At 36.5% G+C, this 20134-nt stretch overlaps 2 protein-coding genes across 2 annotated transcripts; both read right to left on the reverse strand.

Moving 5' to 3' along the window:
- Positions 1–11897: 11897 nt before the first annotated feature.
- On the reverse strand, positions 11898–12305 carry LOC131874402 (vegetative cell wall protein gp1-like). Its single transcript, XM_059217758.1, has one exon. It carries the CDS (start codon positions 12303–12305, stop codon positions 11898–11900), a length of 408 nt encoding a protein of 135 aa, XP_059073741.1.
- Positions 12306–14662: 2357 nt separating this feature from the next.
- Positions 14663–15154, reverse strand: LOC131874403 (pectinesterase inhibitor 10-like). The gene has a single exon (XM_059217759.1). It carries the CDS (start codon positions 15152–15154, stop codon positions 14663–14665), a length of 492 nt encoding a protein of 163 aa, XP_059073742.1.
- Positions 15155–20134: the final 4980 nt, after the last annotated feature.

Genomic DNA, 20134 nt, shown 5'->3' on the forward strand with positions numbered 1-20134 from the left:
GTTAGGGGTCCTACCCCTATCTTCTACTCACTGACCGAGTTCAGTGAAAGCATCAATTCGATGACTCTAAAGAATACCTTTTAGGAGTTGATGTTGATTTACACACTTTAGGATGTTTTCTAAAGGTGTGCAGGAAACAAAACAGGGAACAGGAATTGGAGACAAAATGCTCTAACCGAGACTAAGTTGATACCGAACAACAAAGGAATTACTTCACACAGGAAGAAATTATGTATTAGTTTTCTTTTGGCATTGTTGTCAAAGGGGGAGATGACTAATGTATGGGGGAGAAGACTAATGACAGGGGGAGAGCATTTCAGCAATCTGAGCAATCACAATCACAACAATCTGAATTCAAATCTTTTAGGTCAAATCAATTGGTTTTGCCATCAATGCCAAAGGAGGAGATTGTTGGCATTATAATAGACAATAAGAGATTGTTGGCATTTCAATTAGGATATCGAGGAGGTTGTTGATAATTATGGATATAACTGATTAAGGATGTTTACTGTCTTCACAATATTATTTTGTCATTGATGTCAAGAAATTGATTTTCTGATCTATTATGATGTTGCCATATCTTAAGAAGTATGTTTTAAAGAGAATTAAGATGTCGGTAAAAGACACAGAAAGAATGTGATGAATAAGGGGAGGAATAAGTTATTCAATGGGAAACTATTACCGAGTTAGACAATGATGAGATCATGTTGTTTAGATTGTTTTGATATCCTACATATGCTATTGTTTGTAAGGTTAATACTATACTATGTTACCGAGCAAGGAACCTAGTCGGTAAACTCTAAGGTTATCACTATCGGTTAATGAAGGCGGAATGTCTACCGAGTGAAGTTTAGTATTTACCGAGTTGCAACTGAGTAATAACAGAATGCATTGGATGAATACATGCATTATTTAATGATGGAAGCTGATGAGCTGGTTATGATTAAATGATTGATACAATGTGTATGAAGTTTGTTAAGGATCTATGGCAATGGAAGATCGGCAGGAAGATCGACAGCTCAGATTAAACTGTAATACCCCAGCACAAGTTCCAAGAAATGTATGCAAGTTCCAAGGCGAGGTAAAACGTTTTCAGATCGAAGGATACATTGAACCTAGTCAAGATTGAAGATCTGGTGCCTATGATTGATCATGGGAAATGTGATCAAAGAGATTAAGCGGTTAGCAAATTGTTTATAAATAAGGAACTATTGATAAACAATGCATGCGGGCAAGTATAAGCACAGGGATGCTACATAGTGATTACCGATCACATAAGCTTGAAGACTTGTTTGAATAACAGAGTAAGGAGCCCAGCAGAGGGACAAGATAAGTCCTATGACTAGATTGTATTGAGAAAATAAGAATCTGCTTTAGCATTTTAAATGCAAAGTTGCAGACATACTCATTATTGTTATTTATTTGTAAGTGACAAAAAATCTCTTAACCGAGTGGACTTAATAGTCTTATTTGTAAATCCTCTAGCAAGGTGAAATTTTGATTGAGTGTTTGAAACCCTTTAACAAGGTCACCTCTAACAAGGTGAAGATCCTAGCAAATTTGAGGGAAATCCCTTAACCGGGTCACATCTAGCAATGTGTTTGTAATCTTTAACAAGATTTGCTTTTAACCGAGCATACTCTAGAAGAGTATATTTCTTAGTGGGTTCGAAATCCCACAGTGGTTTTTCCCTATTTGGGTTTCCACGTTAAATCTGGTGTTATGAGTGTTGTTATGATTATGTGTTCTTAAGTTTGCATGTTTTACAGTTTTGGTTACATATATCTGTTAAAGCTACCGAGGTTGAATCCGTTGAATATATTGAAGATTAAGTTTGTATGATTCACCCCCCCCCCCCTCTCTCATCTTATTAACAATTGGCATCAGAGCTAACAATGACCTATTCTTTCAATTCTATAACTGTCTTTGATTGGTCTAACAATCATTATCTTCTTATCTCAGATTTGTCTTTATTGGACCGAGACTATATATTTATCTTTGCCCTTCTGTGACTTTGTATAGAATTATGTGACTATCACTATTGATAGCATTATCAAATACCTTTTCATGGACTATGGCTGTGAGGTAATGTTATAGTGCCCTATAATGTGCAAACGTTGTGTATGTCTCGGTGCATCCTCTGTTCTGGCAGCTTAGGAATCATTCAAATCTGCTTTTGACTCAAACAAAAATGAATGACTTTAACATTTCATCACTATTTTGTATCATGGAAGGACTGTGATAAGAATTTAAAATTCCATATGCTCTGCTAACTTTGATTTGGCTTCTGACGGTGTATACTATGTCTTAAGCTTTTATAGGCTGCCAAATGATTGAATGCTGCTCTATTCTATGTATAGGAGATCTTTTGCTTTTAACATCTAGTTACTATCATATGCCTTCATTGTGACTGCTATTATGACTCTGACATGTTAGTTTTAACACTTTCAGATTAATATAAACTCAGAAAACCATAATTTAGTTTCTAACTAACTTGATTAGATGAAAGATTTATAGTTTTCCAGATTTAGGCATAACAAAGAAATGAACAAAATAAGAACAAGACATGGTTACCCTGGGAAAACCTCCTAGGAGGAAAAACCCAGCTAGAAAAGGATCCTCAGATCTGATTATGGATTATATTCATATGAAGATTACAACACTTATCTCAAGTACTTGAAGGTGATTGCACTTAGAGCTGATAATGTCTTCCACAAGACTGCGCCTTCACAAGCATCCCTTTACCACTTCCAACAGCAATCAGATCCAAACCCTAGGTTTGGATAGGAAATTTGCACTTTGTTGGACTGCAACTTTAGTCCTCAATTCGCTCTTCTCATGGATGAATTTTGCACCCTTTAATGGCAGATGTAATTCACTGGTATAGCAGATATGATTCGTTGTGATATTGCTCCTTCAAATTCACATTAGGCAGATGTAGATATTTCACATGATGATATATTAAATGTGTTTGATTGATGTGAAAGTATCTTTATTTATATGATGCAATAACCTTTTATGTCGGCTTATACTAAAATCCATTTATGTCGGCTTGACCTTTAATTTGTTGTTTTTCCTTTAACCAAAATGCATTAGATAGGGTTGGCCCTATTATGTTTAGCACGCTATCTTGAATGTGGTGTGGGGTTTCGTTTATGTAGTGTTGAGTGAAGTGAGGTATAGGGCCCAACCCTATACGTTGGAGAAGGGGGCTGGCCCCCTTGGGCGGATTCCAATGTTGCCCAAGGCAATTGGAATCCGCCATTCCCTAATTATAATCAACATGACAGTGGCTTCTTCAAGGTTTGAACTTTTCAAATATAGTACAATATTTCTTTTATTGAACTGTGCACTAGTATATTTTCAAAACCATTCATACCATTATCATATTGGCACTATATGACCTTGCTCCTTGTGATTGTTCTTACAATGAATAATAACTTCTTAGCCATTAATGATCAACTTTAGGTGTACAGGTGCATTTACCAATGCCTATTCAGTGTTTTTCATATTGCAATATTTTAGCAATCTTTGTACTTTGTTGTCATTTTAGTTGTTAAGAACCTTATGAGACCGTTAAAACCTTTCTATTTTTCCCATTGTCTCAGGTTGCTATTATGCCTTTTCCTATTTGTTATTCATTGGCTTAAACCTTGTGTTCATGATAAAGATGATCACTGTGATGACATGCAGCTCTGCTAATCATTGATTATGTACTTAAACACATATCTCTCAAAATTCTGGGTTATTCACTGTCATTTGACATGCTCTGTGGCTTTTTGACATTTATCATTATGTTCTATGGGACTGCACTTTCATTACTGTTCTTGGGCCTATGTCCTTATGGACTGTATATGAGACTACTAATGTGAATTGAACACCCCTTACTCTTTTATTGTCAGATTCTTTCTTATATACCTAATTGTCTTTGACTGGGTGACTGGTATGATTGGACTGTTATCTTTTGGGGGTTGTATCTGTTTATATATTCTTTGTGCATGTTACCCCTCCATTAAAATCACTGGAATCTATTTAATGACACTTCGATGGACTATAGCCTCACTATCTTGATTGTAAACTGCTTTATCTTACTCTTCATTGGTACTATGAATCATCGTCTTGTTGCTCGGTGTTGTAGCATGACTATCTTGTGTCCATCATACATGCTCTACTATTATGATGTGAATGATCTCCAATATCTCCTTTTGGTCTTAGACTGTATCGGGCTTCTTTTGAAAAAGTGAATACCTCCATAACAATCATTAGACCTATATTACTACTACTATATGACACCTTTCATTTGTTAGATCATTTTTTTTATGTCTATTATGAATGTATTGTGATGTTTGTTGTCACTGTGCATGTTCGAGACCCTATTAGGGTTGTCTGATCATTCTATCCTGTCAACATGTCTTTAATTGAACCTTGCCGTGTCATTTATAACAGTGATCTTAAGGACTCATTGTTATGAGTGATAGGCCCATGTTTGATGAAGATATACTGACATGTTAGCATGTTGTTCTCAACCCTTATGGGAGCCTCATTTATCCCCACATTCTTGATATAAATGAAAACCTATATCTACACATGAAACAAACAAGTTAGATAAAACATGGTTCTTGCTGATATCTTATGGCATCTTTTCTGAATTGATTCTGATATGATTTCCCTAAGTCTGATGTAGCACTGCAAGCATATCAGGAATAGTAGTCTATATGTTAGGGTGAGGTAAGTAACCCTGAGCTCTAACAAATCTTTTCTTCTCTCACTTTTCAGGTGATTCTTTGGAGCAAACAGCGAGGCATTTGGATTCTAGGAGATGCTGATCAAATATCCAAAGGAACTTGTCAACCTTTTCAGGAAATGATGGGTTCCTTATCTCTTCTTCACATACACTTCTCATTTCTTATATGTTTAGAGTTTTATGCCAGTGTATCTATCTCAGCTATTCCCACGACTTGTGTAGGATCACATGTACAGTTGCTCTTTATGAATAAAAATGTGTTTTATGCAAATGTTTCATTCATGTATATCTTTCTTAATTCGAACATTGCATATTTGGAAATAAGATACTTGTATGGCATACGTGTTTATTTAATAAAGATACCGAAAAAATTTGTGTACCTTTTTTCAACAATACATAAGACCTGTAATAGGTCACCAAAATTTTAGGTGTGATAAAATTTTGGTAACAAGTACTTACATCATTGTCATGTTTACACAGAAAATAGTTAAACGTCGAGCAAATAGTAAATTACTATTATGCTAGTTATGGCTAGTATTATAAAATGGGAGGTCTTCTTGACCAATATGAGCAACGTAATAAGTATAATCATTTCAAGCATGACTATTGCAACTCTCATATAGATCACATGGTCATACACATCGAGAAAATTGACACTTGTATAGTTGCATAATTTGCTCATCTTGATGTATTGATCTACTCTAAAACATATGCTAGAAAAGGTCGTCAATTTAAGCATACATCTGAAAATACTTCACTTACTAGGAACTTAGTAATTGTCAAGTACTATATTATGTGGACTTTCTAAATAATGACTTATTGACCACTAAAATGCATTGATTTGATAATGGTTAAAATTTGTTAGAAGAAGAAGATAAGAATTTTTAGAAGCTAAAGATTGGATCATTGAACAAGATAAATGAATTTAAAGGAATAAAATCAAAGATGTAGGCAAGAAACTTGAAATAGAAGTAAATATTAAAAAAATATTTTGGTCTTTTCGATGTAGCTATGCAAACATGATGCAAACTACATAGTGCTTTAAGAAAAACTTGTACATATTCTCCAAGTTTCCTAGATTACCAGTGCTTTTCACATATCTCTTTAGCTTAGCACCCTAAAAAATCAACAAGATGGTGTGAAACTTCTGCATAACCTGCCATTGCACGTCATTGCAAGCTCTATACTTTGTTCTATTTTATGTAGTCTAGTCTTCAATTTTTGTACCTCAACTATGATCTGGGAGCAAATTTCACAGTGTGATTGTTCTATGATAGCCCCACTAGGCGCTTTTCTGGTGAAAATATTATGGAGACTAGAGTTGTTTTTGGTGGAATCTTTACTATCTAGATGGTGATTGGTAGATATGTGCTTCGTATTTGAATAAAAAATAATTGTGTTCATCATGTTGAAGAACATGTCATCTTTAGAGCACACAAGAGGAGGTAGAATAGAAATATCAACAAGTTTTGCATTCTCTACAATACATTACAAAAGAAAGTTAAAGTAAAATAGTTATTTTTGTAATAATGCCAATGAAGCTAAATATTTACTAACATAATATATTGGTTTGTACTCTTATTATAGTTAATTTATATAGATAAAAGATTCAAACATGAGATGACTTTTAAGTTCATACCAATGATTTCATTCATGGATACATAATCAGTGTGTCTGCCAAGTTCTGTATAATTGTAGTTGAAAGATTAGATGCAACAATATTAGCATTGTTAGAAGAAGTAGTTGCATTCAACATACGTTGAGAGCTAATATGAGTTACATTGTTGTTTACACTTTCTTCATCAGGATAACTAAAATATGAAATTAGAAAGTGTTGTTGGACTATTTGATCCAATAAATCTATACCTGGATAAGTAACTTTTGTATCAACTTCACTAACTTTGGGTATAAATAATTGATCACAAGAAGCATTTGGCATTGCACAAGCAGGATTGTCAAATAATTGAGTAGGTTAATCACTTTCACTGTGATTGTGCAAAGTGCTCTTGGAAAGATGGAAATTAGGAGTTATGTCATTACTATTGGTGAATATAGAAGATGTTTGATGATTAAAATTACATGAGGGATCCCAACATGAATTGGAGCCTACATTAATAAAATTATCGAAACTAGTGTTTGGAAAAGAGTCTTGAGAATGAAAATACTTGGAAACAAATGAAGGTGTAAAATTACTCTAAATATTAAAAAAATTCAAATGTTGGTTCTGCTAGGTACTTATAGTTTCAACACCACTTTTGTTTTTGTTGTTGTTTGTTGCCTCATAAACAACATCCTATAAATATTTGCAATTACCTTCGACAAGATGGTCATTGTCCTCTAATACATATCCTGAATTTGTCCATATATAATTAGAGGATGGATCTTCCATTATCTTGCTAGCTTGAACCAGGAATGGGTCTAGTTTGGAGCTAGATTCTTGTTTGGAAGGTGACACAATATTTCGTTTAAATAGATTGTATGATAGTGAAAAACTATAATCAACATTTGTAATTGCTCCAAATTTTTCCATTGATCTAGTAGCTATGTCATAAGCATTAGCTGCTTCTTCAGTTGTATCAAATGTTCCAAGCCACCAACGTCGCTTAGATTTAAGGTCTCTAATTTTTGCAACATATTGACCCCATGGATGTTTCCCGACACCTCTATATTTGTTTTGCTTTCCACAATATTTGAATTTATTTGAATTCAATTTTAGAGGTTCATTTAGTTGATTTTCTTCAGCAAACTCTTCATAACTTAGCTGCATTAGCAATTTTTCCATTTTATTTTTGGATTCCCTAGTTTAGATAGACATTTTCATCAAGGTGTGTAAAGAGGTTGTTATAAATTTGTTTATTAAATTTGGATTGTCAACTACTAAAATTTCAGCTCCTATACTAAATTAATTTTTGAAATAAAAGTGTAGCTAGAATTTGATTTTATGGTACATCATGATAAGCAGCTATGAAAATGTATTCGAATGTTATGTATTTCAAGAAGTTAATTGAATTTATTAAGCATGTTTAAGAGAATAAGAGCAGAAAATTGGATGTGCAACATACTTGAATTATACTTCTTAGTACAATTGTTGGTAGATACAAGTCCACTTTCAACACCTATTTGAGTAGAAGCAATGCAAGTTCAATATTTTAGATATGTATACCAATAAATAACATGTTAGACAGCCATTTGTGTGCACAAAGTGATTGATTTTGTATAAATAATTGATTTCAAGGTAGAAAACCTACATTGCAATAAGCTATATATTAGATAAATTTTAGAGCTTAGAGACAAAGTAAATAGTTCAAATTTATTTAAAAGAATCATTAATATAAATAGGGAAAATGATTATGAATTAGGTAATATTCGATTGAAAATATTGGTTCTCGTGAAATTCTACATGACAATCCTATCTCAAGAAAGAGACATGTCATTCATGAAACCCTAAACATAATTAATTTTTGGTATACATTTGTATCGTCTAATTGGTTTTGATTTTACCAAGAACATATAACTAAAAGAGCATAGTAGATGTAGAAAAAATTAAGAACATGTTATGAAAAGAACATAATACATCTAGAACATATTAGTAAGAGAGCACAATAGCTCTAGGATACATAAACAATATTTAGCACGATATCTGGATTTTTCGTGTTATTGTTCATTTCATGGGTTTTGTTTGCATGCAAAAACTTTCTGATACCAAAATGCATGACATAAGTATGGTATAACTCAATGAATAATATTTTATGAGAATATGGCTTACATGCACATGGAAATGAGTTGTTGGATGAAGGGATTCCTCTAAAACAATCATCTCATAGTCTAGAAAGGTATCAGTCATTGTAAACATGATTCTTATCACAACTGGCATGAAAATCATCCATATCAAATATGGGAACAATGGATGTCAATGTGAGAGCTAGATCCTTGGGTGTAGGGTTGAGGATATCAAACCAGTAAAGCCTTTGAAAGATTCATTGTTGCAGGTACCAAGTATTTGTATCTTGGTTCCATCATGGATAGAATTCACAAATACTTTGTGTCCAAGTTGGAATTTGTTCCCGAGCAATTTTGGGTATTCTTTCATGAAAGGGCAGAGTGAGGAAAACCCCTTATGGTCTCTAATGATCTATAATTTATTTGTTCCATTCAATGTTTGATTTAGAAGCAAATTGAATTCTGAATAGCTGCCAATGGTAGTGGAGTTGTGGTAAAAAAAAAATCCAGGTTGTGGCCCTCTGAACATAGTGCTTAGCCAGAGCTATGATCCATTTTGTTCCAAAAGGATTGTGTAATCTATAAAAGAGGGAATTGAGGTTGGTTGCATCCAAACTTCGCTAAGCACATGATACCATTTCTGATTATTGCAATGGGTGCATCCAATAAATTCGATGGGCTCTAGATTCGTGTACAAATGATTTAAATTTATAAGACTTGATGGCCTAAAGGTCAGAAGACCTCTTTCCTGCATAAATATTTTGCAGGAGAGGTATCTTGTTCGGTCATCCTCATAAACTTTTTCAACATTGTTATGCTCAATCTTATGGCCAACAATAGTTTATTTGATTTGATCATATTGATTTTGTTGGTTTTGTCTACAAATAAATTCTTTGATCCTTTGAAATGGTCTACTTCAAAACAAAAGGGAGAGAGAGATTTTGCTCACTAATGAAGATAACTCTTTATATTACCTTGTTTGTAGGTTGTACTTTGATAAATCCTTAAACATTCTACAACTCACACCTCCCAAGAAAACATTTACAATGAATAGGAAAAATTGAATCATTTTCTGTTGAGCGTAAGATGTGTAACAACACTTGCATTTGTTCTTATTCTAATAAGCTTACATGTAAGAAGAGATGTTCTTCCTTGGAGACCATAACCTTGTGTTGGTCCAGGACTAGACCATTATCAGAACATGACTTATGTAAGAATTTAAAATTCCAGCTACACATGTGAAGTAAAGGTTTATGAGCAACCATAATGTGTTAATGTTCTCTAGTGAGTAGAAGATGTGTTGGTACTATGTACTAAAATTTTAAAAATGACAACTGAAATAAACTAAATAGAAATAACCTTGGTTATAATCTTAAAGGTACTAATAATTATAAAATAATATAAAAAAATAGTGAGGTCGAAGCTTTACTCAAAGGTCTTATTTTATATGGCATAATATCTATAGACTAAAAGCATTCCTTTGGTTGGACTATCTTTGGAAGATTAGAACATGGGGTTAGATTTAAAAAAAGGTTTTAGTGGGTAGATGCTATTTGTTTAATCAGAGGAAAATAAGTATTCATCTTCATTTGTTATGTGATTAGGTTACTATAACTTGGAATCTTTTCCTCGAGTTTCTTCGAATTCTCTATTGTACAATATGATAAACTAGGATTTTCTTATGAATATTAATTATTATTTTAAATTCTAATAGATGAATAGCAGTGTCATACTTTTACATTGTATGAGAAATGAATTTGAATATTCAAGGAAATTCCCATTAGTCATCTAGGAAAACTGAGAAGTCCAAAAATAAGTTCTAGTTTGATTTGTTGAGTAGAAGATAATCATTTCAAATACGACTATTGAAAATCGCATTTGGATCACCTGGTCAAATGTTTCTTGGACTCGGGATCACTAATTTGTGCAACATAATGACCCCATGGATGTTTCTTGACACCTTTGTATTTGTTTCTTCTTTGTACAGTATTTGAATTTCTTTAAATTCAACTTTAGAAGATGACTTAGTTCATTTTCTCCCCTAGAATCTTCAAAACTTGATTGCTTTAGCAATTTCTCCATTTCCTTTTTGGATTGCCTAGTTGAGGTATAGATTTTCATTAGAATAGGTGTTGAGGTTACTATGTCTGCCATTTCTTGAATTTCCAATTACAAGTTGATAATTCATATTCTAGGATAGTGGATATAGTTAACAATGACCTATTGAAAGAAGCAGAAGAACATTACTACATGCAAGAGCTACTTGGAGTATCCTTTCAGTAACATGAATAACAAAATAAGGATTCACATTTCAATGAATACAATGATAGACCTAAATACTATCATATCATCATAAAAAGGAGTAGCCATTGTTTGATAAAAATCCATTCTATTGTGGCCTGCTAATGGGCTTTTGAGGGCTTATCCTCCTAGGGCTGTTGAAAAAAGTCATGTGTGGATTCCGCCAAACAGGGGATGGATCAAAATCAACTTTGACGGGGCATCTAGGGGGAATCCTGAGATCTTCGATGCAGGGGTCATTGCTCGAGATGAGAAAGGTAGTACTTTAGCATTTGGAGCAAAGAGATTGGTGGATGGCACTAATAATGAAGCTGAGTGTCAGGTGGCAATTGAAGCAATTCTTATGACAAAAAAATTGGAGGTGAAAAAACTACACCTTGAAGGGGACTCCCAGATAGTGGTGAATGGCATCGCTAGGGGTAGGATGGATGCTTGGCATCTGGATAAACATATTAGAAGAATACATGACCTCCTGAATGGGTTTGAGGACTTTAAAGTATCACATGTTCTAAGGGAAGTGAATGCAGAAGCTGATGTGCTCTCGAACATAGGTGCAAATGGTTCCTTGGCTGAACATTTTGATTTCTTTGAAGACTTAAGGGATTTGGATCCCTTAGAATTTGTATGAAGAAGCGTTGAGTATGAAAGGGGAACACGAGAAGTTGTGAAAAGTTGTGTGTGAACCCATTTTAGATACGCATGTAGAAGGGTGGGGAAGGCTTATGAGGATTGAGTACACTGCAATGGCAGCAAGTAGAGAAAATGGTGGCGAAGGTGCAATGATGACAGTGAATGGAACTTTGGATTTGGTGGCGATGTGCGGTGTGAGGTGGTGCATGCGGTGTAATATTTGGATGGGGTAGCAGCATGTTGTGACATTATGGTCCTTGGTTTTTGGCATTTCAAAGAGGGATTGCAATTTCCTTAGCGGGCGTCATCTCTTGGCTGTGTGGTAGGGGAGCACTGTAAGCGAATTTCTCACTGCTCACTCTGGGCCGAATGCCTACCTTTCGAGGCCCTATTTCAAGCCATCATCTGAAGAATGTATTTAGGGTGGACGAGGAAGAATTTTGGAAGGGTGTTCGTTTGATGTTTGGGGATGAATTCCTGGACACTGATTGTCGCCCGCGAACTAATTAGGACGTATTGTCCCTGTTTGTGGCACTGGCGTTGATGGTGGGAAGTTCAAGGGAGGAGGTGACGTGGGTGGCATCTCTAGTTCTGAGAGCAAAATGGTAGGTTGTCCTGGCGGAGTTGGTGGAACGAGTGGAGATTGGTGTGGGTTTGCGAATGGAGCAAGGGCCATGGAGGCGCTTAGGCAGGCGAAATGATGCAGTGTAGCCTCTGGTGGTGTGTTCGGCCTCTCGCTCAGTTGAAACCCAGTTGGAGGATGCAAGGAAAGGGTGGCGGGATCTGCTGGACTTTGTGCAGAAGATGGGTCTAACAGAGCGGGCGAAACTGCACAGCAAGCAGACCCCGATGAAGTCAAAGGCTCTGATTGGTGAGGATGGGCGGCCGATGGTGCGTCAACAAATCCCATGAAAGATGGCAAAGATCATGGAACGTAGCGAGTTGTGAGGAGGACGGCCAGGAACTATGAGTAGTGCTAGGATGGTGCAGTCCAATGCAGGACCCAGTCATGCCATCCCCAATTTCTCCAGGGAGGAGGCCCTTGGCTGGTTCCAGTAGGATGGTTTTGTGAGGAATTTTCTGTTAGTAGGCCGTTGGTTTTTTTGGTGTTTTTTCACTGATGTAAGGAATGTAACCTTAGTGGTAGGCACAGTTGGTGTTGTCTTTCTATCTCAGGGTTCATTTTGAGTTTTATAGGGGCGAGATCCCATATAGTCTTATGATAGTGGAAAAGCTACAAAGCAGCTGAAGGCATGTAATTTTCTCCTTTCAATCAATACAAAGATTAAACCTATTATCAATAAAACAAAATCCATTTCATTTTTATGCATTTGAAAAAAGGTAATCAAATTTAGTGAGCATAGTTAATTAAATAAATAAGAGCGGAAAATTAGATGTAGCACATACTTTAATTATGCTGCTTAGTACTCTTGTTTGTTGATGCAAGTCAACTTTGAACACCTGTTCAAGTGGGAGAAATGTAGCTTTAGTGTTCTATATATGTATATCAATAAATATCATGATTCTCACAATTCCAATAACAGTAATAAATAATGACCTATACAAAGAAGTCGAATAACACTACCAGATTGCATATCAATAATGAAGGAATTGAGGAGCATCTCTCACTAAGATAATCTCTGGTATGCTAGTTTAAATTTAAAAATAAAAGTGTAGGAAATTTTAATTCTATAGTACATACTAGTATGTAGCTATAAAAATCTAAGTTGTTGTTATGTATTTGGAAAAGGTTATAAGATTTAGCAAACATAGTTAACTACATAAATGAGAAAAGGAAATCACATGTGTTACATATATTAATTATCTTGCTTAGTAGTCTTGTTCGTTGATGCAAGTCAATGTTCAAAATCCATTAACAAGAACAACAATATTCAGACTATCTTAAGTGGGAGACGAACCCTTAGAATATATCTAAGCCATGAATGTTAAATTATTTTAGGGTAAATAACAATTGTTATAAGTTATATGATGAAATATTTAATATTTCAATTGAAATTTGCTTTAAGATTAATTCAAAAGTAATCTCTTGTACAAGATATTAAATTTTTATTATGCAATGTTTAATTTGAAACACATAATATAAATGAAAAACAGATTAAATAAATTTAGAGATTATATTATAATGTAAATAAGTAGTTAAATATTAATGATACACAATAAGGCAAGGAACAAAAAATGGTGTGTACGCTACCTCTGCAACACTGGCCATGACAAGCCCATAAGCCTTCATGATCGCAACCTAGCTGGGCTAGTAGAAATTGGGTTGGGTCTAACTTAGCTTCACAGAGCATCACGGTTGCTACCAGGGAAAATAGTATCCTGATTGGGGATTAAAGTCACAGAAGATCTCAATCTTGGAAGGAAGCAAGCCCTAATGGATATCAGGGTGGATTTGGGAAGGGTAAAGTCTCATACCAAAATAATGAAACATTCAAATTTCCTTCTAGGAATCAAGAGCTAGCTAAGAGTGACTTCAGAAACCAAAAGTTTAAATCCCGAGGAGCAGGTGTTTCTAGATTCCATAGAGGAGCATTGGGCGACAAATAAAATGTTAGTCACCAATACGTCAAGAAAGAAGGGAACAAAACAATATCTCTTCCTCTGAATCTTTTCAAGATCTTTATAGAACGTTTAAAGAATCAGGCTCTATTTGTAAAATGGAAAGGATCAAATGGGTTGCAAGATTAAATCTTGGCATGGTGGAGAACATCATTTCTAAGAAAGTTATGCATTTTTCCTCTGCAAAATGATTATTTCTTAATAAAATTCATAGATGGAAATATGAAAATGGATTTAATGTATGGAGAATCTATTTTTTTTGTATGAAGAAGCGTTGAGTATGAAAGGGGAGCACGAGAAGTTGTGAAAAGCTATGTGTGAACCCATTTTAGATACGCATGTAGAAGGGTGGGGAAGGCGTATGAGGATTGAGTACACTGCAATGGCAGCAAGTAGAGAAAATGGTGGCAAAGGTGCAATGATGACAGTGAATGGAACTTTGGATTCGGTGGCGATGTGCGGTGTGAGGTGGTGCGTATGGTGTAATATTTGGATGGGGTAGCAGCATGTTGTGACATTATGGTCCTTGGTTTTTGGCATTTCAAAGAGGGATTGCAATTTCCTTAGTGGGCGTCGTCTCTTGGCTGTGTGGCAGGGGAGCGATGTAAGCGAATTTCTCACTGCTCACTCTGGGCCAAATGCCTACCTTTCGAGGCCCTATTTCAAGCCATCGTTTGAAGAATGTATTTAGGGTGGACAAGGAAGAATTTTGGAAGGGTCTTCGTTTGATGTTTGGGGATGAATTCTTGGACACTGATTGTCGCCCGCGAAATAATTTGGACGTATCGTCCCTATTTGTGGCATCGGCGCTGATGGTGGGAAGTTCAAGGGAGGAGGTGACGTGGGTGGCGTCTCTAGTTCTGAGACCAAAATGGTCAGTTGTCCTAGCAGAGTTGGTGGAATGAGCGGAGATTGGTGTGGGTTTGCGAATGGAGCAACGGCCATGGAAGCGCTTAGGTAGGCGGAATGATGCAGTGTAGCCTCTGGTGGTGTATTCGGCCTCTTGCTCAGTTGAAACCCAGTTGGAGGATGTAAGGAAAGGGTGGCGAGATCTGCTGGACTTTGTGCAAAAGATGGGCCTGATGGAGCGGGCGAAACTACACAGCAAGCAGACCTCGGTGAAGTCGCAGGCTCTGATTGGTGAGGATGGGCGGCCGATGGTGCGTCAACAAATCCCATGAAAGATGGCGAAGATCGTGGAACGCAACAAGTTGCGAGGAGGACGGTCAGAAACTATGAGAAGTGCTAGGATGGCGCAGTCCAATGCAGGACCCAGTCATGCCATCCCCAATTTCTCCAGGGAGGAGGCCCTTAGCTGCTTCCGGTAGGATGGTTTTGTGAGGAATTTTCTGTTAGTAGGCCATTGTTTTTTTTAGTGGTTTTTCATTGATGTAAGGAATGTAACCTTAGTGGTAGGCACAATTGATGTTGTCTTTCTGTCTCAGGGTTCATTTTGTGTTTTGTAGGGGCAAGATCCCATATAGTTTTATGATAGTGGAAAAGCTACAGAGCAGCTGAAGGCATGTAATTTTCTCCTTTCAATCAATACAAAGATTAAACCTGTTATCGATAAAAAAAAATCCATTCTACTGTTATGCATTTGAAAAAAGGTAATCAAATTTAGTAAGCATAGTTAATTAAATAAATAAGAGCAGAAAATTAGATGTAGAACATACTTTAATTATGCTTCTTAGTACTCTTGTTTGTTGATGCAAGTCAAATTTAAACACCTGTTCAAGTGGGAGCAATGTAGCTTTAGTGTTCTATATATGTATATCAATAAATATCATGATTCTCACAATTCCAATAACAGTAATAAATAATGACCTATACAAAGAAGTCGAATAACACTACTAGATTGCTGTAAAGCGGAAAATCGCGATCAAACCCTAGTTGCTCTCCCCTCTTCCAACTCCGAGGAGAGAGAAGGGAGATTCACTAGGGTTGATGGTTTTCACTTAAGGGAGAGACTTTACATTCAAAAGAGGGGTTGAAACCCACAAGATCCAATCCCACACAATGCAAGATTGGATGCTAAATGTGTTTCAAGGGTTAAGAAAGCAAGGCTACCCTCTTTTGTAAAGAATGTGCATAGAAGAATTAAGCTAGGAATGCATAGAAAGTGACAAAGATTCGCTTATAAACTGAGATAGGGATATAGGATGAAGCTGCGGACCTGGAATTAGTAGTAAAATGTCGATACGGCGCTATCCTACAAATTTGAGCAAAAGTTGTCGGGACGATGGCGCCCGGCGCCACGGTCCTCTGAAAAATCCGCGAAACGAAGGGGGATCTGTTCGTCTCTGCACAAGGATTCCAGATCTTCAATTTCAGCCGCGTACCTGCAACCTACACACAGAAAAGCGAAGACGATTGGGGGGTTAGGGATTAGGGGTTTGCCTTTAGGTCAAACCCCGGTTTTGGAATTAACCAAGAAATGAGCAATGCTGTAAATGTAATGTAAAACAAGTACTAATACCTTGTTGTAAGGATGTTTGTATCCTTATATGCGAAGGTATAGATGTTGTTATTTGTTGTATTGTTGTATGTTGTAGCATGTAATGTGTTGTAAGTGATCTCCTCTTCAATGGTTGAATCCTTGTCTTGAATGCAACACTTAGCCTTGAATGGAGACTTGAAATGATCAATTGCTTGAAGGAATGCTTGAATGCTTGAATGCTTGAGTATAGTTTCCACGCCTTTACACATATCACCTTCTTACCCAAATGGGAGAGGAAAATGTAGTTTATATACTTGTCAATTAGGGCTGATAGACTGATTTTCCCGACCTTAGGCCGACCAGGAAAGATAATTTTCCAATTTGCAAACATAAAGACCCGAAGTCCAAAAGAGACCAGGCCCAAAATAGGACCCAGGGACCAGGGCGCTGGGCGCCATGGTCCTGGGGACCAGGGCGCTGGGCGCTCTGGTCCCACCTCTCGAGACAGCAGGGTGCAAAGGAGGTTCAGGCCAGGGTGCAAGAAAATGCAGTTTTTGGTGTCATAATCAGGTTTCGGGGTCTCCATTCAGGTTGCGTGTTGCGTCGCCATCGTGAAGACCGAAATGCAATCGAAATTGCAAGTGTCACAATTTTAGGACGCTACATTTAGCCCCCACTTTAGCGGGAGTATAGGCGTATGCTCATACTTCCGGTAAAGTACAAGGAAACAATATTGAAAGACTTTCACCACGTCAAGGAGGCAAGACACACCAAGCCCCCAGTGGACTAAGGATCTTACGACTTCGATTGACAAAGTAAAAGGGAAGATCACGAGGGAGAACCATGACTGTCAGTAGTAAGGTTCCCTCACTATGAGTCATGCAAGAAAGATATCAAAAATTTTCAAGGCAAAGCTAAATTTGCCAAGAAATTTTCAAGTACTTGAAAAGATATGAATGGGATGTATGCCCCCCTACGTTAAAGCGATCGCACACGCCTCACTGGGGGTGATTGCTTTAAGGTAGTGATACATATAAGAAATGAGAAAGGAGCACGTTATCACAAGGATTTAGCCCCCAAGTGTGAGATAAGCCCAAGGATAATAGACACAAAACACAAAGCACGAGGTGACTTCGCTTTCCTCGGGGTCAGTATGCTGTATGATTATTCATGTATATCATATGTATGTATGCATAATTGTTCTTCATTCCCCAATCAAGGAAGGTCACCTAGAAGAAGGGAACACATGTGTCTTTTGAGTCAACATGAGAGAGATCGAGAGATCTCAATGCTTTGCATCGTCTTCAAGTAGACAACACTAAGGAAAACAAATAGAAGAATGAAAATAACATATAGAAGAAGTAACAAAAGAGAGGAGGAGAGAATCTTCTATGCTAATGAAACTAGTCTAGCACGTCATCTACCCCCCGATCTTGCTGATCAATGTTTCGGGAAGGTAGGGAACACGCTAGAGGAGGAACATCCAACACAGCAGATGGAGCTATCACAAGATCCAAACAAGGGCTATGTTCATATCCCAAGCCGCGGTGTTCTTGTCTAGGAGCTAGGATAAGTGCTTTAGAAAATTCATTAGATAAATGGTTATCAATATCAACAAGTTCATATTCACTATCAGAATGAACAGGAGAAACATTTGCATCATGAATAACATTTTCATCTATATCATCATCAAGATTTATAAAAATAGGATCTTTGACTCGCACAGGATCAAGACCATCATGCATCTTATGTTTTGTAGATTTTGGAGAAAATGGAATAATGCTTGTTGAAGGTGTTTTTGGAGATTGCAAAGTTTGAGAAGCAGCTGCTTGAGCTCTAAGACGACGCTTTCATCGGCGTTCACGTGCAGAACGATTTCGTCTAGTCTTAGTAGGAAGTTGAGAAGATTGAGGAGGAGGAATGTTCTCATCCTTATCACTTGGGTGTTTAGGTTGTGGTCTCTTAGGCTGGATAATAGGAGAAGAAGAAGGTCTCTTCTCTCTATAAAAGGAAGGAGGAGGAACTGCTCCATATAAAGGAGGAATTTTTGGTTTAGGAAGGAGACCAAGTCCATCATGACGAGGAGGGATAGGTCTATTTTTAGGAAGTTTATTAGATATAGACATAGTCACATCCATAGGGATGGGTTGGGAATCTTCTTGAGGAAAGACATTAGTTTTATCTTTCAAAGGAAGAACTTCCTTCTCAAGAATGATAGGAATGTCAAGTTTGGGTGTTCTAGGTTCACTCAGAGATAGGATCATATCTTTTTTCCACTTTTGATAAGATTTGAAAAGATGATCACTTCGTGGTGGAAGAGATTGGAATTGTTTAGGCCAAAAGTAATCAATAGGAACGCTAGAAGTTCTTTCAGCTGGTTTAAAGAGACTATGATTGACAGTAACAACTTCACCATTATGGGGAAATTTCAAACACTTATGAATAGGAGAAGCAATAGCTTTCATGGAAGATAGCCAAGGATAGCCTAGCTTCACACGAAATTGTTCGGATGAAGGAATAATAGCAAAGTTCACATCAAGGGATTTGTTATGGACCTCAATAGGCAATGTAATAGAACCAATTGCAGGAGAAGAAAATGCATCAAATAGTTTCACAACCACATTTGTTTTGTCGTAGATAACTTGATTCAATTGCAAAGTAAAAAGAAATTCTTCAGTAATAACATTAACCATGCACGAAGGATCAATAAGCACTCCACGACAAGGTGTATTCTTGACTTTTGCAACTATGTATAAAGGACCATCAGGTGCCCTAATGGTTTCACTGGAATCAAATGTGATGGAAGGTTCCTTAGGGATTTTCTGCTGCTCAACAAAGTTAATCACATTCGGAGTCATAGACACAAGACCATCAGATGAAAAAGAGGAATCATTAGTCTCAATCGTATTAGAGGTATGAGAAGGTAATGGATCAGTGAAAATCTGAAGATTTTGATTAGGAGGAGCTACAGATGTATTGCCTTTATCATTCACTCCAGAAACAGAAATAGTATTATTATCAATCAAATCTTGAATTTTACCCTTTAAAGAAAAACATTTTTCAGTATCATGCCCAGGCTGACGATGAAATTGACAAAAAGATTTGTTATCAAAATAAGGTGAAGTAATCTTTGCAGGATCAATTTGTCTTGTAGGAGGAAGAGTAAGCACATTTTGTTCCAATAACTTATTCATAATACTATGCAATGATTCATTCAAAGGAGTATACTTTCTTTCTTTCTTGAAAAATTTAGAAATAGGAGGCACACCTGATGCTGCATTCACATTGTTGTTGATGATGTTTTCATTGAATTTGATGGAATCTCTGTTCGGTTTAAACTTCCCAAATGGTTGTTGACTGCTATCACCCTTATCACTCGGAGCCATAGGATGTGATTGTTCCATTTGACTCACAGTCAGTTGATAATTGTGAAGAGTTGCACACAACTGTTGGAAAGAAGTAAACTCAGAAAACGGGAGTTTTTCTCTAATGTCTTTTGTAAATTAGAAATAAAGATTCTTTGAATATCATTGTCAGGCACTGGAAAAGAAATTTGAGCATACAAATGCTTATATCTACCAATGAAATCAGTCACTTTTTCTTTAACACCTTGTTTGCAATGCATTAAATCAATCAAAGTAACTTTAGGACTTATATTGTTTTGAAATTGTTGAATGAAAGCATTTGCAAGTTGTTCGAAAGAAGTAATAGAATAAGAA

Source organism: Cryptomeria japonica, chromosome 3, assembly GCF_030272615.1.
Source record: "Cryptomeria japonica chromosome 3, Sugi_1.0, whole genome shotgun sequence".
NCBI lineage: Eukaryota > Viridiplantae > Streptophyta > Pinopsida > Cupressales > Cupressaceae > Cryptomeria > Cryptomeria japonica.

Excerpts from the sequence above, each read along its gene's own strand:
- LOC131874403 (XM_059217759.1), bottom strand. The coding sequence starts at position 15,154 with ATGGGATTTGTTGACGCACCATCGGCCGCCCATCCTCACCAATCAGAG.
- LOC131874402 (XM_059217758.1), bottom strand. The coding sequence starts at position 12,305 with ATGGGATTTGTTGACGCACCATCGGCCGCCCATCCTCACCAATCAGAG.